At 48.2% G+C, this 26,429-nt stretch overlaps 1 protein-coding gene across 1 annotated transcript; it reads left to right on the top strand.

The window, feature by feature from the left end:
• Positions 1–4,673: 4,673 nt before the first annotated feature.
• Positions 4,674–26,218, top strand: ZNF341 (zinc finger protein 341). Its single transcript, XM_034787670.1, has 14 exons — positions 4,674–4,811; positions 5,810–5,997; positions 9,369–9,521; positions 10,316–10,555; positions 11,650–11,845; positions 12,136–12,220; positions 13,104–13,294; positions 14,179–14,372; positions 16,404–16,612; positions 17,678–17,774; positions 20,257–20,389; positions 21,786–21,897; positions 23,239–23,309; positions 24,848–26,218. The coding sequence occupies exons 1-14, from the start codon at positions 4,703–4,705 to the stop codon at positions 25,357–25,359; spliced, it is 2,490 nt and encodes an 829-aa protein (XP_034643561.1). The 5' UTR covers positions 4,674–4,702; the 3' UTR covers positions 25,360–26,218.
• Positions 26,219–26,429: the final 211 nt, after the last annotated feature.

Raw genomic sequence — 26,429 nt, 5'->3', positions numbered from 1 at the left:
ACTCCGAGTCAGATGCCACCAGCAGAAGGTTAATTTTCTTTGTTGATGGTTCAGGTTCTATAGTTTCCGCATCAGAGTGTTGCTCTTTTAAAACTTCTGAAAGCATGCTCCACACCTCATCCCTCTCAGATTTTGGAAGGCACTTCAGATTCTTAAATCTTGGGTCGAGTGCTGCAGCTATCTTTAGAAATCTCACATTGGTAGTACCTTCTTTACGTTTTGTCAAATCTGCAGTGAAAGTGTTCTTAAAACGAACAACATGTGCTGGGTCATTTCTGAGATTGCTATAACATGAAATATATGGCAGAATGCAGGTAAAACACAAGCAGGAGACATACAATTCTCCCCCAAGGAGTTGTCACAAATTTAATTAACGCATTATTTTTTTAACAAGCGTCGTCAGCATGGAAGCATGTCCTCTAGAATGGTGATTGAAGCCTGAAGGGACATACAAATGTTTAGCATATCTGGCATGTAAATAACTTGCAATACTGGCTACAAAAGTGCCATGCAAACAGTTGTTCTCACTTTCAGGTGAAGTAAATAAGGAGTGGGCAGTATTATCTCCTGTAAATGTAAACAAATTTGTTTGACTTAGAGATTGGCTGAACAAGAAGTAGGACTGAGTGGACTTGTAGGCTCTAAAGTTTTACACTGTTCTGTTTTTGAGTGCAGTTATGTAACAAAAAAAAATCTACATTTGTAAGTTGCACTTTCACGGTAAAGAGATCACACTACTGTACTTGTATGAGGTGAATTGAAAAATATTTTTTGTTTTATCATTTTTACAGTGCAAATATTTGTAATAAAATAATATAAAGTGAGCACTGTACACTTGATATTCTGCGTTGTAATTGAAATTAATATATTTGAAAATGTATACAAATATTTAATAAATGTCAATTGTTATTCTATTGTTTGACAGTGCGATTAAAACTGTGATTAATCGCAATTAATTTTTTTAATCACTATTAATTTTTTTGAGTTAATCGTGTGAGTTAACGGTGATTAATCGACAGTCCTATTAAAAATGTAATCTGGCCCCCTTCAGAGACCGAGCTTGGCATTCCTAGCATGAATATTAAGACAGGAATTAGGTTTTTAAAATTCTCGAGCTTCAGTAATTTAAGGTGTTTTAATTATCAACATAAACTATTAAAATAGAATTCTAGGTGTCCAATTCTCTTCTCACTATTCCTGCTGCTTGCTTATTTCCACTTGGACATTGCAATAGACTTGTAAATTTCACACTCTGGTTCTGATGCACTAGCAGGAGTCTGCAGTGTTTCCCTTGCAAATACTGCAGGGGAATAATTGTAAATATATATGTGTATTTTAAAATATTGTTTTCCCTTGAAATTAAACAAAACATGCATGCTCCTGCAATATTCAGTTCCCTACAATATGGAAAGGAACGCATAGTGGGTTTGTAAAGGAGCATGAATTGTATGACAGCTGCTTTCCCCTCCCTTCTCTGGAGCTGCAGAGCCATGCTGTTCTCCACAGTCTTCCCTCCTATGTGAATCTGATAGAGGAGGGGAGTATGCAGAATCTGCCACTGATGAGAAGAGGTGCAGCTGACATGATGACTTATAGATGAGGCTAAGTTTTTGTCACGGATATTTTTAGTAAAAGTCACGGCCAGGTCACAGGCAAAAAAGGAAAATTCAGGGAAGCTGTGACTTGTCTGTGACATTTACTAAAAATGTCCAGGACAATATGGGGATCTGCAGCTCCCCACACTGCCTGAAGCAAGGCAGCTGCGCAGAGGCTAGGAGCTGCCTGCAGCAGCTTAGGGGCTGTGGGGTACCCCCCTCACAGTCTGCAGCTCTGAGGTCCCACAGCGCCCACGAGCTCGGGAGTTCCCCCGCCACTGCCCACGAGCTCAGGGGTTCCCCACCACCCAGGAGCTTGGGGATTCCCCTGCTGCTCCCAGCTGCCACCTGCCAGCTCGGGAGTTCCCCTGCTGCCTGGGAGCTTAGGGGTCCCTCCACAGCCTGGGATCTTGGGGGTTCCCCACAGCAGCTGGGAGCTGCAGGGTACCCACGTCCCACTGCGGGGTCGCCAGAGGTGCCGGGAGTACCCTACAGCTCCTGGCCCCGCAGGCGGGGGGAACCCTGCAGCTCCACACTGCTGAAGTCACGGATTCAGTGACCTCCATGACTAAATTGTAGACTTACTTATAGATATGCTCCTGATTGGGGAGTGAGGGAGGGGAAGGCTCTCCACCCACCCTTCTCATCTTTATTCATAGGGGTACTTCTGAAACAAATTGCCCAGCCTCCAGCTGTGCTGTCTGCCCAGCAGGTGTAGGAGATTCTTCACCCTGCATTACGCCTACACACATACAGCCACTGTACTGGGATTCTGGGGGGTCCCATGCCGCACCCTACAAGCTGCCTTCTTAGAAGGGGAAATGAGGAAGAGAGACCGTAGCTCATTAGGCACACACAACTGGAACTCATCCTGTCTGCTTCCTGATGGGAATGTGATGAATAAAACAGATCATGCCTCAAAATCAGTTTCTGGGGCAAGGGCTGCAAAATCGGTGATCTCATCTCCTATTTAACAGTTAAAATAATTGCTTAAAAAGAACACCTCCAAGCTCCCACTAGGGGTTGGTGTTAGATACATTGTTATTTGTGGCAGTGCTATGAAGTGTGATGGGTACTTTACAGACACAAGTAAAGAAACAGCCCCTGCTCTGCAGAGCTTATGATATAAGGTCCCAGTCCTGCACATGTCACTGAATGTAGTGCTTGGACTATGAGTAATCCCATTGATGTCAATGGAGCTACCCCCAAGAGTGAGTACTGTGCTTGGCAGTAAATGTGTGTAAGATGGAGCCATAGGTTCAAATGAGACACAACAAGGAAGGTTAATAAACAAAAGGCAAGGAAGGGGAGAAATCGAACGGGTCACAGGCAGACTGATCAGGTTACTCAGTTAAGGCATAAGCAGCATTTCTTGATGGTTCTGTTACTTGAGTATATTAACTAGCTCCAGGTGGGTGATGCAGAAATAGTGAGTTCTTAGCTAATCTTTAAAGTGATGTGTATGTGTGCAGTTGGTGAGAGTCCCTCTCTCTCCCTTGTGGAGGCCCCTTGGCACCTGGGATGTCACCCTGGCAGTCCTGGAGAAGTATATCCTGCAGATCTAAATACTCTCCTTGCAGTTTCTGTTGCACATTATATTCTTCACTTCCTGCCCTAAACCCTGGCACGGAGGGGACCTGTAGGAGGAAAGCAGAGCAGCTTCTCTGTGATGATTGCGTATGTCTTTGCAATCAGTTGCAGGATTTTCAAGCCTCTCCTCATGCTATTTACTAATTGGCTTCTCATCAGGATCTGCCCGTTAGCTGTACTATTTGAAAATTATTTTACCTTGTAAGATTATTTGCTCTTTTTATTGTGGTGCAGCAATAGCATCACCATAGTTAAGATTGTGGTAAGGTTCAATATTAACAGGAGCTTTAAACCTTTAGTTTGTAAAAATCTCATTGAAATGGCAAAAAGCCCAAACACAGAATATAAACTGAGTGCTGTTCGAATTTTTCAGGGTTTGATGAAAAATGAATTGAATCACCCCTTTTGGGCAGTTTCTTCACCCCTTTTACAAGAAATCTAAATTGCTCTGGGAGCTGTCCTCTGGCTGCTTTTTGTTCCTAGAGTATCAGTTATACATCATTAGTGTTTGTCTACAGAGTTTTTAAATAACATTGTAGCTGCAGTGGAAAAAATATTTGTGCTAAGGTGAACCTGCCAATTTTTAACTGAATGGCAATGCTCCCTCAGTGTGAATGCCATCACTGGCTTCTGGGGGATGCTAAAATGGGAAAGACACTAACTGAGGAATTCTCTAGCTTAAGGGAAAGTTCCTTGAACTGGGAAAGCAGAGACCAGGAGTTTAAATCTTACCTCTTCTAAGTGCTGTTTCAATTCCTATGCAATTCCCTACCCTTATTATTGACTCAAGCCATGAACCTTGGCCCAGAAGACAGGGAAGAACCGCTGCACATTCCTGCCCTTTTTAAAAATACATTCACAGAGCGTTTATGCAAGCTCACTGCAGGCCCAGAGCTCAGGTCTGTTAACACAACAAACCCCAAGTCTCAGCCACTGCATCACATGGCTTGTGAGTAACTGTACCGGCCTGAGTTACCCTCTGTGTGACATGGTGACCTTAAACTAGTCTGAGCTTAAAATCTATGAAATTCCAAATGTTCCTGCACCTCCAAGTGGCAAGTGCCACTGATCAGACCCCCTTCTGCAGCTAAAACTCTTTGCCCTCCCTGGGAATAGCTTCTTCAAAAACCAGCTCTCTCCTTCAGCTGCGAGATCATCTTTTGCCTCTTCTTACCCACTCCTCCCATGACCATATAAAGAAAGATGAACTGGCTTTCTGCTCTTAGGATCTGTTTTCTCTCTTAGGATAACTAGCACATAGAATAGGTGGTGGCGGGGGTGGGGGTGGGGGAGCTCAGTGAAGGAAGAAGAACTAAGCGGGAGACATGGGGGCACTGAGGGGGAGCCACTTTTCAGCATTACTCGTTTAAGTTGTGTTTACTGTAGGATACATTCAGATGGTGCAGAGTGAGGTTTTAGACTCAGTGAACCAGTTCTTGTCCCGGTGGGCCTGCTTGGATGTCCCACAGTAGGTTTGTGCTTTCCTGTTAACCCTTGTTTCTGTCTCTCTTTCAGGAATGGATAATCAGACAGTGCTGGCTGTTCAGTCCCTGCTAGATGGTCAGGGAGCAGTTACAGATCCATCCGGTCAAAATGTCAACACCTCCACCACCATCCAGTCCATGGGTGAGCCCCTCTCTTCCTCTCATGTGCAATCAGAAAGAGACTCTTGTGGGCTGCCTTTCCTGCCACGCCCTCTGTCCCAGTGGCCATCAGAAATGGTTTGGCAGAACAGTTGTCTACAGACTGTTGGTGGAGAGTCACTGCTATGTGCTAATTCCTAAGGACTCATGGTCTGTTTAGTGAAACAAGGCAGAACATAAGGGGAGAGAGGGACAATACAGAACATACTGTGTGGTGCCTGTCCCAGACTTGGTGCGGTTGCTCAGAGGAAGAGAGGGTGGGTTGGGGTTGGTCTCAGCAACAGGTCCAGACCATGCACTTCAGGAAAGGCATGAAGGGAGGGGCACTTTCTGCATGTCACAAACACCTCTTGCTGCAATGAACACTCAGGTTGCTCAATTATTTGGGGACAGTGTAGCTAATGTAGGTGAGCAGTCATAGTAGTTGCTGGTTTAAATGCTTATGAAAGTCTGGCTTTTCACTTCAGCCCTTTATCAGCAATACCGGGCTCCAAAGCTGCTCTCCCCAAAACCAGAAGGCGTAGGCCAGACAGTGTTTTATCATGGCTCACTTGGAAGATGCAGAATTATTCTGTGACCTTTCCCCAAACACATGCAAGTGAACGCTGTGTCATCAGCCTCTCCCTCCTCCATGCATTGCGGATGATTGTTCTGTCTAAAGACAGCGCAGTCTGATCCATGTGAGCCTTTTTGACGTACTCAGAAGGAGCTAGAGGAATGCAAAGTTCAGTTACTTATTTCTCATCCTCTAGGATTTTCTGCAGCTAGAGCTCAGCTGACAAAATAGCTGAAGCTGCACAAGGCGGAATAGAATTCAGCTCACCCTCCCCTAGCTATGACAGCTCTGTGGGGCTAACAGCAGGAAGGCACCAAATTGTATCGTCCCTTTTCTGACCCTAACTGTAGTTGAGGTAGCTCCATAGTCTGAGGAGGAGAAGGATCCTGAAGCCAAATCAATGATCTGTTCCCTTCTGATTGTAGATGACGAGGACGTGTTCCTGTGTGGGAAGTGTAAGAAGCAGTTCAACTCGCTGCCAGCGTTCATGACCCACAAGAGGGAGCAATGCCAAGGAAACACCCCTTCACTGGCCACTGTCTCATTGGCTACCAACAGCGTGTACACTCCGTCCATCACGTCCGTGCAGCAGGCTCAGAGTGCCAATCGGCAGGTAGCTACATGGCATGCTTGGGGGTCTCTGCGCCACTGACTTTGGAGGGCAAGAGAACCCAGGGGTGAACGTTTACTGAATCCAGTTACACCTGGCTAGTGATCTCACCCTAGGGAGGCTGAGTTCGCCCCACTTGTTCTTACCTCTTGGAATCTATTTGCAGAGTCCATATAATCCCTTTACTATGGGCTTTCCTTCAGAACACCGTCACTGCTCTTGAACAGCGGGTCAATAAAGAGTTTAATCTTTTATTAGAGAATCATAGAAAGGTAGGGCTGGAAGGGTCCTTGAGAGGTCACCAAGTGCAGTCCCCTGCACTAAGGCCAGACCAAGTAAACCTAGACCATCCCTGACAGATGTTTGTCCCACCTGTTCTTAAAAACCTCCAACAATGGGGATTTCACAGCCTCCCTCGGAAGCCTATTCCAGAGCTTAAGTGCCCTTCTAGTTAGACCGTTGTTCCTATTATCTAGCCTAAAGCTCCCTTGCTGCAGATTATGCCCACTACTTCTTGTCCTACCTTCAGTGCACATGGAGAACAATTGATCACAGTCCTCTTTATATCAGCCCTTAACATATTTGAAGACTGTTGTCAAGTCCCTCCCTCTGTCTTCTTTTCTCAAGACTAAACATGCCCAGTTTTTTTAACCTTTCCTCATAGGTCAGGTTTTCTAAATCTTTTATCGGTCTTGTTGCTCTCCTCTGGACTCTCTCCAATTTGTCCACATCTTTCCTAAAGTGTGGCACCCAGAATTTGACACAGAACTCCAGCTGAGGTCTTACCAGAGCCAAGTAGAGCTAGACAGTTACCTCCTGAGCCTGACATACCCCAGAATGATATTAGCCTTTTTAGCAACTTTATCACATTGTTGACTCATATTGAATGTGCAATCCACTGTAACCTCCGGATCCTTTTCAGCATTATGACCACCAAGTCAGTTACTCCCCATTTTGTAGCTGTGTATTTGATTTTTCCTTCTTAAGTGCAGTATTTTGCATGTGTCTTTATTGAATTCCATCTTATTGATTTCAGACCAATTCTCTGATTTATCCAACTCTTTTTGGAGTCTCACCCTGTCCTCCAAAGTACTTGCAACCCCTCCCAGCTGAGTGTCATTCACAAACTTTATAAGCACACTCTCCACTCCAATGTCCAAGTCATTAATGAAAATATTGAATAGTACTGGACCGAAGACTGACCCCAGTGGGAACCCCACCAGATATGCCCTCCCAGTTTGACAGCAAACCATTGATAATTGTTCTTTCAGCCAGTTTTGCACCTACCTTATAGTAAATTCATCTAGACCACATTTCCCTAGTTTACTTATGCAAATGTCATGTGGAGCTGTGTCAAAAGCCTTATTAAAATTAAGATATATCACGTCTACTGCTTCCCTCCTATCCACTAGGCCAGTAACCCTGTCAAAGAAGGAAATTACATTGGTGGTATGATTTGTTCTTGACAAATCCATGCTGGCTATTCCTTATAACTCTATTATCCTCTAGGTGCCTACAAACTGATTGTTTAATCATTTGTTCCAGATCTCTGGGACCTCACCCATCCTCCCGGAGTTCTCAATATTGTTAATGGTTCTGAGATTGCTTCAGCTAGTTTCTTAAGAATGAATTTAATCAGGCCCTGCTGACTTGAATACATCTAACTTATCTAAATATTCTTTAAACTGTTCTTTCCCTATTTTGGCTTGTATTCCCTCTCCCTTGTTTTTAATATTAATTGTGTATCTGGTCACTATTCACCTTTTTAGTGAAGACTGAAGCAAGATAGGCATTAAAAACCTCAGCCTTCTTGACCTCATCAGTTTTAGCTCTCCTTTCCCCTAAGTAAAGGACTTACACTTTCCTTCATTCCTAATATATTTAAAGAACCTCTTTTTTTTCCTTTCATGTCCCTTAGCCTTTCTGATTTTTTTCCCCCTACATGATTGTGCTATTCTTTTGTTCTCTTCATTAGCCATTCATCCATGTTTCCACTTTTTCTAGGATTCCTCTTGTGGTAGGACTGTAGTTCTAGCTCAGGGTGCTAGTATTGTGGATCATAGAATCATAGATTATTAGGGTTGGAAGGGACCTCAGGAGGTCATCTAGTCCAACCCCCTGCTCAAAGCAGGACCAATCCCCAACTAAATCCCCAAATGGCCCCCTCAGGGATTGAACTCACAATCCTGGGTTTAGCAGGCCAATGCTCAAACTACAGAGCTATCCCTCCCAGGTCTATCTGGCCTGCTGCTTCCTACACGACTGGCTGCCGCTTTCCACATGTGGTGGTGGGCCTCACTCCCACCCTTTAGCTGCATCTGGCTCCCATACATAGTGAGAGAGTGCTGGATGTGTCATCCTCATCCCTGGATCTGCCTCCTGGTTCCTTCAGCGCCCAGTCTCCACGCATGACTCCATATATCCCGGTGTGCTGTGCATGGGGAGAATTAAAAAAAGCAAAAGTCTTCCCCCTACCCCAAACCTACCTTTTGCCGGAATTGAATCCATGCAGCTGTTCTTCTGCTACAGTGCTCCTGTATCCCCTCATACACACAGCACGCTTTCTGCTCCTCAAATCAACCAAAAAGATGGAATTCCCCAGTAATTAAAAAAAATGTGTTTTCCTCCCCCTAAAGTGAATCTAGTGCTAGGGAAAGGCGCTACTGACTCTGGAGGCATCAGTCCTCATCATAACCACAGAACAGGGACAGGGTGAGCAAAATCTTCCCCCATGCTGTCGCCCGCAATGTACCTCAATTGTGACCTGATGGGACCACCTCTAGGGGTGAGAAAGAAGTACAGTCTTCCTGGCCATCTAGTCCGTGGCCTTTCTGAATTCATCACATCACCTGGTTAGTCAGAGCATTCCGCTGAAGGTCTTAATGCTATTTGTTCCCCAGATCACCTTTAATAACCAATATGGTTTGAATTGTAAACCCATAGCCAACTCCCTATCCCATCTCCAATCCCCTGAGCCATCAGGTCTCCCAGGATTGATTCATTCATAGATTCTGAGGCCTGAAGAGACCACTGTGATCATCTAGTCTGATCTCCTGTATAGCACAGGCCAGAGAACTGCCCCAAAATAATTCCTTTTGAACTAGAGCTTTGGAAGGTCTAGCCCTCGTTTTTCTGAACAGTGCCAGTGTGGTTCCCTGTTTGTTACAGGATGGCAGGATAGACCCATAGGTGAAGATATAAACAGTAGCAACCAGTAGATCTCTAGTGTGGCCAGTCGAGTGAGGAGAGCTGGAGGTAGCAGAGACTTGTCAGTTTAGTAAAGAACACATCCTCGTTCCTTTCCCGGGCATTTCAGAGATGATTTCTCTTGTTCTAGTGTGGAGCCCCAACACTTTTTTTCCCCATTCTTTCAGCAAATTTCCACATACATCACGGTTCCTCCATCTCCACTGATCCAGACGCTCGTGCAGGGGAATATCTTAGTCAGTGATGAGGTGCTGATGTCAGCCATGTCCGCTTTTACATCCCTGGACCAACCAATGCCCACGGTGCAGCCCTCCGTGCAGGTAAGGGGAGTGCGCTTTCCAAGCAGACTGAGTCCCCAGCTGAATAGCAGAGGGAGCCAAGAGTTCTGACTGGCAGTGCCACCTGCACAGTTCAGAGAGCTGCTGTGATGTTGGTGCCTGGGCATCTTCTCAAAAACAACAGCAGAGGTCAGGTTGGAAAACAACAAGTGATGGACCTATGCCAAGCTCTGCTCACTCACACTGCCTCTCACAGCAGATTGTGCCGCTCTTCATAATACGATCATCCCTGGTTCTTTCTTGTGTGCTATGATCCCCCATGAAATAATGTGTATGTTACCGTGTAACCATCAGGGACTATGTATGTAATGACCAGGGAGATCAATGGGACACCTCTCTCGGAGCTGTTGTTTAATGCTGTCTATAGACTTTGGCAGGTGTCCTGCACTGGTTACCCTCTTCGCATTCTGAGGGTTTTCCTTGTACTCAGCAGGGCTACAAAGAAAATGAAGCAAATGTTTGGATTCTAGAGCCCAAGATGACCATCAGCAGGGAAACGTGGCAGTATGAGCTGCTGCATACCCTCTCAATCTGACCCCTGCACGGTATATAGGTGGTTGTTCGATTGCTCATTCCTTCCTTAGAAACTAGATAGTGTATTTAGTAAGGTGCCCACATCTGTGTTAAAAAGTGCATTTTGCCCAAAGTTTGCTTTGTCTGCCGATCTGACAGTGAATTATGTCATGAGCGAGGCCTCTGCAACTCCCGCTGGAGGTTGCAGGACCTGTGCTGCACTTTCAATGCCTTCTCTGTTTATCTCTTGTTCCGGTTTTCAGAGCAGCTTGAGTATGCACACTGGAGCTGGATACCTTTCCCAGCCCCCACCTCCTCCGCCGCCCCCACCTCCTCCTCCACCTCAGCCACCACCTCCTCCCACTCAGACACTGGGAGCACCGGGACAGCCCAGCACTGGCGGCAGCCAGGTGGTGGAAGTGTACAGCGCACCTGCTCCTATGGCAGGAAATGGCACAGTGGAGATACAGACGCTGGGATTGCAACCGTATCCACCCATAGAGGTAAAGCCGTGTCCCTGGCCTCGTATTGCGAGCTTGGCCATGGGTCATCCCTCAGATGCTGCTCTACCTTCTGACCAATACACGACACTTAAGGCTCCTGCAAGCCCATTTCACAAGTTGGGGAGAAGATGCTGCTCGTGAGTTAGCTGGATTAGAAATGCCATTTGTCATAAAATTAGAGTCAGGGAAAGATGTGTTAGGTTGTCTTGTAATCAATTAGTATTTCCTCTGCGGGAAAGTAATGATCAGAAAGATGTCAACAAGCTGAAGGGAATCTGGAGAACATGAGAACGATTAAGGGACTGGAGGGGTTGATTTATGCGGAGAGATTAAAAGAGCCAAACACATGTAGATGTGTTTAAAAGGGGGGATTTCCTATAACTGCCTGCGAGTATTGGAAAGGGTATCTGCTGGGAAGGCAGACACATTGCAAAGGGATTGAGCTAGGAGTTGTGGGCTGAAACTCAGCACAGGAAAGCTGAGTCTGAATATCAGAAAAAATATCCTGACAGTAAGATTCCTCAGGCAGTTAAATAGACTGGGGAGTATGCGGTAGGAGAGGACATGCCAAGCTTCTCCAGATGCCCTTTTCAGAAAGGGCCTCAAACTGTGTTACTCCAGATTGATGACTTGGGCTGTTTTGCTACCTACACCCTTCACCTTCCCAATAATATTGTCAGTTTGTTTAACTGGAATCTGCACAGCAGAACTTCCTTCAGAAATCTTCCTGGGGCTGGTAACAGGATCTTGAGCTTTCCACCTTCAGAGTCACGGGTTTGAATCCAGACCAGGCTGAGGGTGATCAGCTCTAGAGAGCAGAGATGCAGTTCCAAGGGCTAATCGGGGACCAGCTAGCTCTTCGTTTTGAGAGTTTATACTTTGGTGTCCGGGTCTTGCTAATAATTCCTGAATACTTGGCAAGGTTCAGCCTGAGAGCTGCCCTTTGTGCATTGGTTTAGCCTCCCTTTGGTTAAAGAAACAGATTACTGGTTTGATCCAGTTAGGCAGGACCCTGGACTAGACAGACTAATGATCCAGCATGACAACTTCTCCATGGATTTAGCAAATGTATTTTCACTGGTGCATTATTCCAGGTGCCAAGCCAGTGTGTGGAAAGTCCTGTGTATCCCTCCCCTCCAGTGTACAGTCCGGGGAAGCAGGGCTTCAAATCCAAAAGCACTAACACTGCTGCTCCTTTGACCAATGCGGCTGGAGGAAACGTGGCCAGTTTTGATTCCACCTCGACCTCCAAAAATAGGCGTTCCAAAAATGACAGTGGGCTGCAAGAAGGTACGTCTCCTTATGGCCAGCCCCTGCTCTAACCCCTAGACCATCATGTCTCCATTGCATTGCGCTTTTAGATTGGAAGCTCTTGAGACTCTGTTAGCAAATATACAACACAGTGTACTCTTACTATGCTATACAGAAAATAATATACAAAAAGTAGAATTGGCACCTATTATTGTCCCATGGGACAAACTCTTGTGTTGTGGCCAGTCATATCCCATCAAATGTTCCCTGGTCCTGAATGCATTTGAATTGGAGTAGCTAATTCCCATTATGTACTCTTTCTATTTCAGGGAAACCTAAGTCCCCCAAACTGAAGTGCACTTATTGTGACAAGGCCTTCACCAAGAACTTTGACTTGCAGCAGCACATCAGAAGGTAACAGTGAGATGCTAACCCAGATGCGGCAGGGATGGCCAGGTGGGGCAGGCTGTTGATTGCACAGGAGGTGTGAGCTGTAATTGCATCTTCTACTTTTTGAGTATGAGCTGGTTTTGGAGTCCTCTTTGCTCACTAGCTGATGAGAACGTCCAAAGTTCCTGTTACCTGGATGCCCAGCCACCTTCACCTCCAGAGCTGCCCCTTGGGAGCAAAAATTCAGAGCGATGCCTGAAGAGGAAGGATAAAAACTCTAGTCTCAGCCCCTGAGCAAAGATTTAAAAGCTTGATGGGCAGCTAGCAGGTGTCATTTAAACTCCAAGCCCATCCTGGGGCCCCTCACATGGTGACCACCAAGCATCAGAAGTGGCTTCTGGGCTTGGAACAGGAAGAGAGAGCAGAAAGATCTCCCTCCCTGTAATTTGGGGTGGGGGGAAGAGAGAGAGAAGAGGATAGGGTTTCCTTCTTCCTAGGCTGGAAGCAGAGTGGGGGGACAAGAAGGGATCCTCTGATGCTGGAGCAGAAGAAAGGGGTTTTATTCTAAACCAAGCAATGATGGTCAAGTGGCTTATAGGGTCAGTGCAGAAAAACGTGATGATAAATGTTCCGACTCCATTGCAGAGCTCCTCCCCACCCCCAAACTACCCCTGGGCTGTAACTCTGTGTTCTGTATGTAAGGCCTATTTCTCCTGCTCCACCCACAAAATCCATTGACGCCAGTTGATCAGGTTCCCAGCCCTTTGCTGGGGATGTCCAGGAGCTAATCTGCCAAGCAGCTAGGTTCTCAGTTCACTCCTGGGACAGCTGTCCCCTGTGATCCATGCTTACAGGCCACCACCTCCTGTCATGCATCTTCACTGATGTGCTTCGGTCTGCCCTGCAGCCACACAGGTGAGAAGCCGTTCCAGTGCATCGTGTGTGGCCGAGCCTTCGCGCAGAAGTCCAACGTGAAGAAGCACATGCAGACCCATAAAGTGTGGCCTCCGGGGCTCGGGTGCACCATCTCCCGCAACTCCATCACGGTGCAGGTCATGGCACTGAACCCCAACCAGCAGGAGGACGAGGAGAACGCAGGTGTGCTACCCTTCGAAATTGCCTACTAGGAAGCAGAGCGACACTCCCAGGATCTCTGAACACTCCTCATTCCCAAAGCACTTTCCCACCCATTTCTCTCTCATGTTAGCTTCCTCTGGAGTTAATGCCAGTGATGCCACCATCTGGAGACCGAGCATTTAGCAGCATCTATTAGACTAATCCATAGATCAGACATGTGGGCTAATGCAACCCTGTGTGCTCTGGCTTGCTGTTCTGCACTACTTAGGGTGGTGAAGTCTCATCTAACAGGCCAGTTCAGAATTCGCTTGGTGTGGAGGAGCTCCCAGCTGGCATCCAGTGGTGTAGCCAATGTTTACACCAATCTCCCCTGAACAGTGGCATGGAGGGTGGGACAGAGCATGACTCAGCTCTGCTAGTTCTCAAGGGGTATGTGGTCCTATAGGGCCATAGCCAGCTGGCATAAGTTACAGAAGTCTAGGGGCTGCTCTGATGTACACTGAAGCTAGGCAGCTAGTGAATTGGGGATGCCTCTCGTCTCCTGCACTGAGCAAATCTTGGAGGAGGAGTGAATATGGCCTTAGATCATCAGGTTCCTGTTGAGCTCTCTTTTCAATGAGACAGCTGGCACACAGCTGGGAGCATGACAGGTAAGAATAGTGGGTCACAGAAGGGTAGCCAGAATAATCAGGGCCCTTGATAATCTTGTAAAGGGAAAGTTACGGGAATTGAATTGTCTAGCCCAAAGAATCGGCACTTAGGAAGGGAGCAGAAGGCTGGCTCAGAGACCAAAGCTGAATGTCACATGGCAATGCAGGACTGGGGCCTTCGTCAGTTTTCAGAGCTGTTAAAAAACTGACCTCGGGGATGCTTCAGTTTGTCTTTCTCTCTGCCCATTCCTCCAGGCTTAAGCCAGGCCTCCAGGAACTCTCCCCAGCAGCCTCAGGCCATGGCCCCCGCAGAAGAGAGTGAGGTTGGCAAACTGGAAGCCAAGCAGGTTGTCCTGATTGATAGCTCTTACCAGTGCCAGTTCTGCCCCAGCAAGTTCAACACCTACTTCCAGCTCAAATCGCACATGACGCAGCACAAGAACGAGCAGGTGAGTGACGCATTGTGGACACTCGTGCTTGTGGGGCCCGCATTGGTAATCAGACTGAGACGTTAGTTTGGCTCAAAGTGGTCTTGGTCTACTTATCAGTGAGGGTCAGGTAGACGTGGAATGAACATGGCAGGTTCTCCCCAGCACAAGGAGATGCCTGTCTTTATAGCGTGCTTGTGGCTCTGTTATAATCGAGTGCATTCACGTCATAGCAGTGCTGCATTGTGCTTCTTGGCTCTCCTTGTGTGCGTCTGGATTGGAAAAGAGCAGCTTCAAGCAGAGCCCCAGCCCTGCTGTGTTGCCTGGAAGCAATCAGCCAAGAGGTGGGCTAGTTGGCAGCCGGGGAGAGCTGGAAAAACCAAATCCAGAACACTTTAAAATGGTCAGCAACCATTGAGTTGTGGAGTAGTTGCCTATGGAATCATAGAATACCAGGGTTGGAAGGGACCTTAGGAGGTCATCTAGTCCAGCCCCCTGCTCAAAGCAGGACAAATCCCCAGACAGATTTTTGCCCCAGATCCCTAAATTGCCCCCTCAAGGATTGAGCTCACAACCCTGGGTTTAGCAGGCCAATGCTCAAACCACTGAGCTATCCCTCCCCCTTGTGAAATCGTGTGATCTCATTTCTATTTCCCTTATCCTCCCTCCTCTGGCCTGTCCCACTCATTTGCTGTGTGTCTTTGGCAAAGACTGCAGCTTTTGGTGTTTACAATGCCCAGCATGCAGGGGCCCTGATCCTGACGGTGGGGCCTCTGAACACAACAATAGAACTGATCATAAAAAGAGGTGAACTTAGCCCAGCTCAGTGGGAGGGAGGGTGTTTGGATTTACCTGTTGGGGCTGTTGCCTTGCTCGTGGGTCCCCGTTAGCCTCAGCTGTGGTAATGTTGAGGCTGCGTGTTCCCAGAGTCTTGGCTACCCATTGGGAGAAGATGCTATCAGGGAAGAGCTCCCCAGCATTTGGCTACCAGCTGTATGTGTTACTGAGTGCATTTGGGCTAACTGGGCTTGGAGAAGGCTGGGTTTCCTGCTGTGTGGGCAAAGTGGGGCTGGAGCACCAACCCCATGAGTTACCCCTAGGGAAGAGTGAAATTAACTTTCACTCTTGTGCTACTTTCTGGTAGGTGCTGTGAATTTCTTTAGACCTCAGATCTGACCCATAGTAACACTGGTACAGTGTGACTGTGACCATTATGTTGCAGAGCTGTTTTATTTAAAATCTTCTGCCACCATCTCCAAGAATGTCTGAACAGAAGGCAGTTAACACATTTAACAACGGCATGTGCTCCTGCTGCTGGCACCGGGTGGGGGTTAGTGAATGGATGCTGCTTTTGGAGTACTGCTCCCGTAACGGATGGTGCGTAAACAGCAACTGTGGCATGATGAAGACACTCTGGGGACTGAAATTGTTGCTTTTGTTCATAAACACAGCCAGGCTAATTCAGTGCTATCCAAACTAGGGGAAAAACCAATGGTCCAGCAAGAAAGGACGAAATTAGTAGCAATAATAATTTGACAGTGTACAGTGTGGGGGAGATTTTCAAAGGTACAGAGGGAGATAAGGCACCTAACAGCCAATGAAAGTCAGTGAGAATTAGGCATCTGACTGCTGTTTGTGGCTTTGGAATCTCCCCCTGTATCTTTAATTCATGGATCTCACAGTGATTTAATTAAAGCCCCAACGCGTAGATAAATATCACCATCCCCCTGTAACACATGGAGAAAGTTGAGGTTAAAGGTGGGATTTTCAAAAGAACTTTGGTGACTTAGGGGCATGGTTCCTAGTGGCTTTTAGTGAAACTTGAGCTCCTAAGTCATTTAGACTCTTTGGAAAACTGCCCACTCAATGACTTGCTGAATGAAACAGTATCAGAGCCTACAAGAGCATACAGGAGTCCTGAGTCCGAGTCTTATGCCCTCACGTTAGAGTACACTGCATCTGTTGGCAGGGGAATTGCACTGTTTTTATTGCCAATGTGCATCACTCTAGTAGCTCTCCCTTCCTATCATAAACCCCTACCTCTTCTTCCAGGTGTACAAGTGTGTAGTGAAAAGCTGCGCTCAGACTTTCCAGAAGCTGGAGTCCTTTCTAGAGCACATCAAGAACCACCAGGAGGAGCTGAGCTATCGCTGCCACCTGTGCAGCAAGGACTTCCCCTCCCTGTATGAACTGAGCGTCCACCAGTACTCCCACAGCCTGCTGCCCCAGCATAGCCCCAAGAAGGACGTGGCCGTGTACAAGTACGGTAGCAATCTGAACAGTGGTTACCAGGCGTGGTAGGAGAGAGTGACAGCCTCGCGCTTCAGGCCGAGTGCGTGTGCTCTCGAACCAAACGCTGAAAGGACATGAGGGGAAGCATGTGGGACCTTGTTTTCAGCCTCTGGGATTCTATTGGGTGCACACGGTGCATAGCTGAGTGCCCCACTGTCTGGCGACTGTGGCCAAACACTTTGTGCACAGAATGTGAGTCAGAGGGCTTGGGTGCCACAGGTGCAAATGTGGCTGCTGGTGTTTGCTGTATTTACATATGGAGAGTGAACTGGCTACCTGGGTGAATTAATCACAATCAACATCTACAGTAAAAGGTGTCACTTATGTACCAGTGCAGGGGGTGTGGGAGTTGTGTCCAGGCAAACGTGGCCGTTCCACAACAGTCTCATTCTCATTTTAAACCATAGCGGGCTTTGTTGACCTGGAAAGCTGATAGATTGGTTGATGGAGGGAGCAAGTGAGACTCTTGTGCCTTGCTCTGTGTTCTGTGACCAGCACTTACAGTGCTATGGAAATGCTGATGGGAAGATTGCAAGTAGATTGAGGAGTACAGTGACTTCTTGGATTGCATCTGGGAGCCTTGTCTGGATTATATACCATTATATTATGTGACTGCTGCTCCTTAGAAAGGCTTGTAATTTCTAGTTGTCCTTGCACTTGTAGAGAGGCTGAGGTTCATCTTGCAGTGAGTTAAGAGACGAGTGATTTTCTATGAGGGCTGGGCTCTGTTTAGGTTTGATTTCTCCCCTTGCCCCTCCATTCTGTATTTCTTGTAATGGGGTAGGGGAAGGATTCTTAAATTAGCAGAAGCCTTGAAGTGGAAATCTGGGTTTGCAAACTCCTGGGGTCGGGATCGGGGAGGAGGTTATTTCTACTCTCCAAACACTTTGTGTTCTGTTACTGTTTTTAACCAAACATTGGGAAAACTGAATAGAGAAGGTACATGGTGAATAACTGTCTGCAGAGGTAGGGTATGGTTTGGCTGCCGTGGCTGGTCCTTGCTCACATGCTCTCTTCTGTCTCTCCTCATTCAGGTGTGTCAAGTGTGTAAATAAATACTCCACCCCAGAAGCGCTGGAGCACCACCTGCAGACGGCAACGCACAACTTCCCCTGCCCTCACTGCCAGAAGGTGGGTGGGGCTTTTTGCACGAGATGACCCTGGAGAGATGTTTGGGTTTCTGAGGGAATTTGTCTCCCTTTCCTCTCCCTTTCTACCTCAGTACAGACTGGCAGGTCCTCTAGGACTTCTCAAGAGAGGGAGGGTGTGTGTGTTCTTGCCCCCTTGTCTCTCTAGAGCAGAGTCCATTCCTCCCCCCAGTGCCAGCTTTTCTGCTGCACCCCATTCACTGATCAATAAACTTGTCTCCAATTTCTTGCCATCCCCTCAACCCTGCGTCATATTGAGTCCCAATCTTGCAAAGGGTTGAGTGCCCTGAGCCCCAAATACTCTATTGACAGCGGAGGACGCTCAGTACCTGACAGGATCTGACCCTTTTACAATACAGGAACACTGGATGTTACGCTGGCCTGCCTCACCTCCTAGAGTCAGGGATGCCTAGAGGAGCGAGGCCAGCTTTAGTGTGGTTTCCGTGGTTTCTTGGCTTCTCCTTCAGCCCCCACTGTGACCGTTAGCCTGTTCCCTCTTTGAACCACTAGGCACATCCTGCCTACAGGAGGAAGGATGTAGAGCCCCAGCTTTGCTAACCCATCATTTGTCTCCCATCCAAATAAACCTCTATGTGCCCCTCCCACTGTTGCCCTCTCCTCTTTTGAATGAATGCTGTGTGTCCTTGGAAAGGACAAGCCTGTCCTGATAGCATGACTGGAGCTGGACACCTTGGCAGCCTTTGGCTAAGGACGTTCCGATTACATCACCCCCGGGGGTTGAGGGGCAGAATTGTGGGCATTGAATTCTAATACACTTTGTTTGAAAATCTAGACTAAAATATGGACCCTTGCTCCTCTGTTTATAGCTAAGGAGGTGAAAATCCTGCAGTGGGGGCAGGAACAATCTCAGAGGAGTGACCACTTTGTACTGAGGTAGCTCGGGAAGGGGAAACGCACACCCGCCATGGTTAGTAACCCATCTTTATTTATGTGTCGTCTTTTGTCCCCCAGAGAGACAGGTGCTCTCTGTACAAGGCTGTGGCCATGTTAGTGTTAGCTTGCTTCTTTTCACATCTGCATGTAGGGAAGTCCACTCCCCCTCTCCCTTGATCCTTGGGGGACTTCCCAACACTCAGGGACAGCAGCCTGAGATTCCTGCTCTTGGAAAGCCCTTTAGCTGGGCAACTTTTTTTGCTTCTGAGTTTGTGAGTTATTAAGATTGCTTCTGTGTGGAGAGAGTGTAGCGTAGTGGTGAGAGCGCAGCACTGGGAGCTAGGAGTGCTGGGTTCTCTGTCTAGCTCTCGTGCGGACTGGTGGTATTGTCGTCAGCAAATCATTGGACTGGCGTGTTTTAGTTTTCCCGTGTGTGAAATGAATTGTTAATAATGTTGGCATGGCAAATGTCACCCGTTAATGGACAAGTGCTTTGGAACCCTGTGATGGGAGATGATCGGGGGGGTGCATGGTACTGTTAGTACAGTGGTTCCCAAACTTTAACAGCCCGCGAACCCCTCTCACTAAATTGTGAAATCTCGTGAACCCCCTCCTAAAAATGAATATTTTCAGGGATTTAAGTTTAAATTTCCTCAGTGTGAATTTCCTCGGGCTCGGGCTAGGGTTCGGGCTGCCGGCTCCCCCGCTGACGGGAGCAGGGCTCGGGCTGCCAGCCCCAACTGCCCGGCCCTGCTCTCCCTGGGGCTCGGGCTGCCAGCTCCGCGCGGCGCGCTGGGGTTCGGGCTGCCGGCTCCCACGCTGACCACTGGGACTCGGGCTGCCAACCCCAACCGCCCGGCCCCACTCTCCCTGGGGCTTGGGGTGTCTGCCCTGCAACCGGGTCCCACCTGCTGTCTCCAATGCCCGGGGTCCTCTGTCCGCCATTAGTGAAATTTTTCTGGCGAACCCCCTGTAACGTTCTGTGAACCCCAGTTTGGGAACCACTGTGTTAGTACAAAGTGAAATGGGCCACAGTTGGTCTCAGTACTACCCCCAGGAAGAGGGCAGAGTGGATGCTTCTCAAATATTTCCATCTTGTTATAAAAGCTATTTGCAGGGGTTGCAGCCAGCGCTGCTTTAGCATCTGAAACTGTATTAAAGCTGTATTTATGTTTTCCTCATGGAGTTCTACAGGCCTCCCCTAAGCTTCGCTCCTTGGATTTTATCTAGGTAAAAATCCTTCACCCCTTGCTCTTGCTCCCACAGTGAGAGCTCCAGCCCCCTATGGGGAGCAGGCTCTGAGTCTGTGGGAGCTGCTGGCCCAGCCCCCAGCCCAGGAGGGATTAATGCTATGCCCAGTCTGGTCAGGCCCTTTCTTCAGGACACCATTGATTGGTTGCACTGACAATCTTCAGCAAACCCCAGTATCTGACCCCTGGCAAACTACCAGCCCCAACGTATTCTTAATGGGGCTCTGGGCTTCTTAAACAGGGCTGGCTAGGCCCCGGGGTCCCTGGTTCTGACAGGGGCAGATCATCCTGTTACAGTCCCCTCCTTTTCTGTGCTCACAGGTGTTCCCCTGTGAGAGGTACCTGCGACGGCACCTCCCCACGCATGGAGGAGGGGGCAAATTCAAGTGCCAGATCTGTAAGAAATTCTTCCGCCGGGAGCACTACCTCAAGCTGCACGCCCACATCCACTCAGGTACGTGCTTCCTCATTCATGCTCTCCGCTGCGTCAGGCCTCCTTTGTCTCTCTGGGGAATGCCCCAAGGGGCAGAGCTGTCTGGATGGTATTTAGCGAGGATCAGTATTCAGCGCTCTTTTGATTCCGTTCCAGGCTAGCCGGAGTAAGTAGTGAAGTACACAACCTTTGGTGCCGGCTGCTTTTCAGAGGAATCCCGTGCTGCTGAGACAGGGTTAGCTGTTGAGCCCGCTGGGGGATGGGAGTGCAGCACACAGCCAGCCTCCTCCCTTCTCAGGCTTGCTGGGGCTAGCAGCACTGGCCTGGAGGAGGAGCACTCAATGGGAGATGTAGCCATCCACCCATTGGCCAGAGGGAGTATTGCTGACATGGGGCCTTTCAGGGAGGAACTACAGCAGGGGTTTGCCAACTGGGGGTTGTGAGGTTATTACTTGGGGTGTCGCGAGCTGTCAGCCTCCACCCCAAACTCCACTTCACTGCCATCATTTATAATTGTGTTAAATATAAAAAAGTGTTTTTAATTTATAAGGGGGGGTCACAATCAGAGGCTTGCTGTGTGAAAGAGGTCACCAGTACAAATGTTTGAGAACCACTGCACTACAGAGATAGGTGTGGGAGTGGGAAGGAATCACTTCTTTCTGCACTCATGATTTGGGCCTTCCTGTCCTACTTCGGAATCAGATCACACCCAAACGCGCTCGGGCCTGATGGAGTATGGGGGGGTTCTCTCTCTGGGGAACAGGGCTACATGAGGGCGGGCTGGAGGTGATTCGCCTCTGGAGTCTTACCTCTGTTTTTATTGGGCTTGAAGATGATGCTTTCCTATGATTCTTCTGCCTGCCCTGTCATAACATGGGGTGTAAGTGATGCTGGCAGGTTGGAAAAGCTGCGCTGTCTTCAGAAAGTGGCAAAGGGACATGCCCTTTGGGGAGGGAAGTGGACATTTGTCATAGTCTCCTGTGTCCCCTACCCTGAGTGTTATCACTTCATCACCTTCGGGCTTCACACACAGCTATCTCCCTGGAACCTGCTGTTAATACGCTAGGGACTAGCCAGAGGTGATCTCCTGCAAACCCCTCGTCTGGGGCTGAGCACACTTGGCAGCCCAAGGGGTGAGGAAATACACTTGGCTCCATAACCAGTAGGGCATCCTTCTGCTCCTAGAGCTCTGGGCCAGATGTAGCTAGAGGAGAGGCCTTTGCACAGCATGGCTATCAAGTCTCTGTGCTGAAGTGGGTGACCCAGCTTGCAGGGAAAGCAGGGGACATCACAGAGCAGGAAAGCGGAGACTGACGCTGCTGCCCAAGTGGAGGGACTAAAGGGTTATTAGAACAATGGTAAGCCCTGGGGCCTAGTGCAGCCTGTGTGTCCCTGACTGTGTCTCTGTCCTGCGCAGGTGAAAAGCCCTTTAAGTGCTCTGTGTGCGACGCAGCCTTCAACCGGAAAGATAAACTGAAGCGACACATGCTGATCCATGAGCCTTTCAAGAAGTACAAATGTCCCTTCTCGTATGTACCAAGTGCCCCCTGGCAGCCAGGAGCCAGAGCTGGCTTTGTTGTTCCTGAGATCCCACTGTGCTTTGGGAAGGAAGGTCTCCCTCAGTCTGCACAATGAAAAGGCTGTTATAAGCTCTCAGAGTGTGTGGATAGCCCATATCGTGTGGCACCAAGTAACCCACTGCTTCTTGGGGAGGCTCCATGCTCTAGCAATTTTGAGCAGGGAGCTGGGAACTAGCAAGTCCCAAGTTCCAATTTGCTTGCCGCACTCCCTTCATCTCTGCCTCAGTTTCTCCCTGTGTAAGATGGGGCTGATCCTACTGCTTCCTGGTGAGGTTGTGAGGTTTTATCACATCACACTGGTAGAGCACTTAAAAGTGCTAGATATTATCAAGGGGTTGCCTGAATGTGTATAAATCCCATATGCTCTGCCGTCAAACGTAGCGTTGCCTAATGCATGAGGCACTTGGGAAGGTTTCTTATTTCCACTTCAAAATGTCTTTAAAGCTTTGACCGAGATATGCCCATCCCGCCCAAGGTTACATTGTGTTGGCAGGACAGGGTGGGGAAGATGCCCCTTGCTCTCTGCGTGGATAGAGATCTTGGGGCACAGTCTGATGCCTTTTGCTGGCACTGTGTTCACTGAATGTGTCTTCTGTTTAAAAAATGAGCCTCGCAATAACTGTCCATGGTCCCCAGGGGTGGGGGCGTTTGGCTTGGAACATGGGAAATGGTTGCCCTCACTGCTTGGGCTGGAGGAGTCCCCTACCCTGAAGGGTAATTGAGAAGACATCAGTTACTATGACAAGAGACTGTACACAGAGATATAGCCTATCTCCCAGTTAATGTGGAGTCAGATGGCTTCAGAGCCTTGGTAATGCTGGGGCCAGAACTCCAACTATAGGCCCTTGCACATCCCAGCACCAATGGGCACGTTTCAGATACAAGAGAGAGGCCCCTGGCATAACATGGTCTTTCTTCAGTGGCCTCAATTCACATGGCTTCTCCCCACTCCTCTCCCATCCCAGTCAGTTTGCAACACTTTTGACACTGCTTCTGCCTGCAGCTGCTTTGAAGCACTGTTAATACCTCTCTGTGAGGGGACCCGTGATGGGCACCGTGTGGCTTTCCAGTGGAAGCCACGTGCATCCACATTGCAGCACTCATCTTGTACCACAGTCGGGAGGCTGAAATTGTGGGGCCCCTGTCGTAACAGCCGGTGGATACACCCAGAGCTCTCCGCGGCACATGGGTGGTGAGGGATGGTGTCTGAGAGCTAATGTATGTATCTCTTTCTGTCCTTACCACTCCCCACCTGATTCAAGCTGGTTACTGGGATTTTTATTCTTACAGAAGCCACACGGGCTGTAATAAAGAGTTCAACAGGCCAGACAAGCTGAAAGCTCATATACTCTCCCATTCGGGTAAGTGGGACTGTAGCTCTCCCCCTGTTTCCCATAGCTGTGAATGAAAATGCTGCTTGAATTCAACCTAAGTGCTTAGAGAGCCTCTTAGGCAGGAGGCCAGTGTGCATATCTCCTGGCTTTATTTTTCAACCAGAGCAGTAGTAGGGGTAAGATGCCTATGAACTGTCAAGCGAGTGGATTACTAGTACCCTTTATAGCAGTGAATAGTAGGACTCTTACCCTTCTCGGCCCTGTTGCTGGATAACACTAGTCTACATTGATTCTACCCACTAAATACATTGTCCTAGAATCCAGAGAAGCAAAAGATGCCAGAGCCCTTATGAAATCAATCCGCTCCATTCCCCTGACAATGCAGGATTCTTCCCTGAAGGATACGCTCCTGCTTTGTCCAGCTATGACTTGAATGATGAGACGTCCACCACTTCCCATGGGAGATTTTCCGCAGTCTAATATAAGGAGTTTCCCATGCAGTAAAACTAATAGTGTCACTCACTGGCTCTGCAAACAGCTCCTGGCTTTGGGATTTCTACCTCTGGAAGAGCCCTCATTCAGTTTGCAGCTGTGTCTAAGATCCATGCACATTTGAGGCTATACAAATAATAAACAATGTGGCCAGCTTGGGATATAGGAATTCTGAAGCAGAGCCAGGATATTAGGTGTGCTCATTTGCATATTAATACCCGGAATGCTCTTTCTGCCCCATGCCCAATACTGCCCCCATGTCAAAAGTAATCTCTTGGGATTCAGATGAGCGTTTGTGTGAGTTCCACATCCACACGCCTAGAAACAAGCTCCCAGGGAGCTCCGCAATTCTTGTCTGACAAGTAGCACAACTGTAGATCTCTCCCTCTCCTGTCTGTCACGTCCAGAGCCCTGAACAGAGCAGCTGCATATGCACTGTAGATGCAACATCAGTTTGTTCCTCCAGTGAAGTTAAGGAGTTTCAAAAAATCAGTTCACTTTCTTTACGGTTCCTAAACCAGGAAAATCTTAAGTTTAAGAGCATGGGTTTCACTTTTCACTATGTTCTCCTGAAATTGCTTTCATGGTATATTGCTCAACTCCCTTTAGGGGCAGGAGCAATGCTGTCCTTATGATAAACCCTGAAATCAGGGTTCCAAATCACTTCAGGCTCCAACCTGCCATACACATTCTCGGCTTACATGCATTTTTTTAAATATAGAAAATGAAAAAATCTGATCTCTTTGGGGGTGGGGGGCAATTGTTTTAAGCAGTAAAAGAGCATCAAATAAAAGTGTTTGGGGAGCTTTGGGTGGGGATTTTTGTCTTGTTTTTGCCAAGCAATAGTTAAAAAATTATTCGGCTTTGAAGAGCAGACACAACTATTGAGCCCTGTTGCAGTATGATTAACAGGTCCATCTACCCTGTAAGGAGCAACAGAGGGTCCTGTGGCACCTTTAAGACTAACAGAAGTATTGGGAGCATAAGCTTTCGTGGGTAAGAACCTCACTTCTTCAGATGCAAGTAAGGAGGGTTCTGTAACTAAGCTCTTTCTCGTATTGTGCTTGGCTTAGGAATGAAGATCCACAAGTGCCAGTACTGTAACAAGTCCTTCAGTCGGCGAGCCCACATGGTGGAACATCAGCGCTCGCACACTGGAAACTACAAGTACCGCTGCCCCACCTGTAGCAAGGGCTTCACACGCCAGAAGTATATGAAGGACCACAAGTGCAGGCTGAACTCACCCAAGGACAAAGAGCTTCAGATCAGGAAGGCCCAGAAGAAGCGGGGAGCTCGGCGGAAGGTGGGCCTTCCTCTTCCCAGCCAGCTGGCCCTGGCAGAGCTGAAGGACAGTGCAGACGGGGAGAACCCCCGGGAGAGTGGCCCCAACAAAGAACAATTTCGGGAATCAGATGCAGTCCTGTCCATTGTGGTTGGTGGGTCGGCAGCTGCAGATTCGGACCTTGTAGTCCCCGGCCAGCCCAGCAGCATCGCGTCCAGTCTTGCCCTGGCAGAGTTGCAGACTGGCACAGATGTGCCGTGCGCCATGCTGACTGTCCCCGTTTACATACAGACTACGGACTGATAAAACTGTGACCTGTGTGTGCTTGGTGAGTGGTAGGGGATCCGCATTTTCTTCACCCACTGCTGGGGTTTCCAGACTCATGATGAGATGGCCTGAAGTGTCTGGATCACAGTGATACAGAGACCAAAACTCTTAGGAATGGAGATGGGTAGGGGAGACAACGAGTTTCATCTCTACCTACTGAGGTACATGACTCCATAGAAGCCAGTGATGGTCAGCAGGTCCAGAGGGGAATAGTTACATTTTCTTGTCCCCGTTCAGCACTTGTCAATGCTGGGGAGGGGTGACAAGGAGCCCTGAATCAGGGTGGGAAGAACAGTAGAGACCATGAGCAGAAAGCTTTGCAAATCACCGTCTGCCCCATTCATGTTTTTATTGTAAAATCCATATTATTGCCCCATATATGGGGAGGGGCGTGTCCAAGTGCAAATACATGATCCTTCCTACTGGAAGCAAGTGCATCCTGATATCCTTTGGGAACATTGTTCATAAATACCCTAATAGACACTGCCAGTGTGTCTCTCATCTGTGTGTGTTAGCAGAAAGGCTGTATTATCTGTACTGTGTGTGTATAAACACAATGGCCCTGATGCTGCAGCTGCTCTGTGTGAAGTCGGGATGGCCAGCAGCTGTGGCATTATGCCCACAGTTGTGTGCATGTACGTGTGTGTTCTTCTCTTCTGTTTCAAGTTCTCGCCAGGATGGTCACTGCATTTTAGCCATTCTATGTCACTCTTTAGCCAAGGATCTCAAAATGCCTTAGACACAAATGAGTTAATCTTCATAACAGCTAAATACTCCTTCCATTGTCCAGCGGGGAACCACAGCACGGCAGGTAAGTGAACTATCCCAGATCACACAGGAAGTGCAGAGCTAGGGCTTGAAGCCAGATTGCCTGACTCCCAGTCTGTTGGTCTACATGCTATCTCCACGCTTCTCCATGCTTTCCCTCAGAGGTGCTGGAACTAGGGATGCTGGGTGTGCTCCTGCACCGCATGACTTGAAGTGGTTTCTATCATATACAGGGTTTAGTTTGGTTCAGTGGTTCTCAGCACCTCCACTCTAGAAAT

The sequence above is a fragment of the Trachemys scripta genome, chromosome 12, assembly GCF_013100865.1.
Source record: "Trachemys scripta elegans isolate TJP31775 chromosome 12, CAS_Tse_1.0, whole genome shotgun sequence".
Lineage (NCBI taxonomy): Eukaryota > Metazoa > Chordata > Testudines > Emydidae > Trachemys > Trachemys scripta.
The sequence above is the reverse complement of the archived record's forward strand: the minus strand, read 5'-3'. Positions and strand labels throughout refer to the sequence as shown.

Coding starts and splice junctions, on each gene's coding strand:
- ZNF341 (XM_034787670.1), top strand. CDS start 4,703: ATGGATAATCAGACAGTGCTGGCTGTTCAGTCCCTGCTAGATGGTCAG. Junction 9,522..10,315: donor CGGTGCAGCCCTCCGTGCAG/GTAAGGGGAGTG, acceptor TCCGGTTTTCAG/AGCAGCTTGAGTATGCACAC. Junction 14,373..16,403: donor CGCAGCACAAGAACGAGCAG/GTGAGTGACGCA, acceptor CTCTTCTTCCAG/GTGTACAAGTGTGTAGTGAA.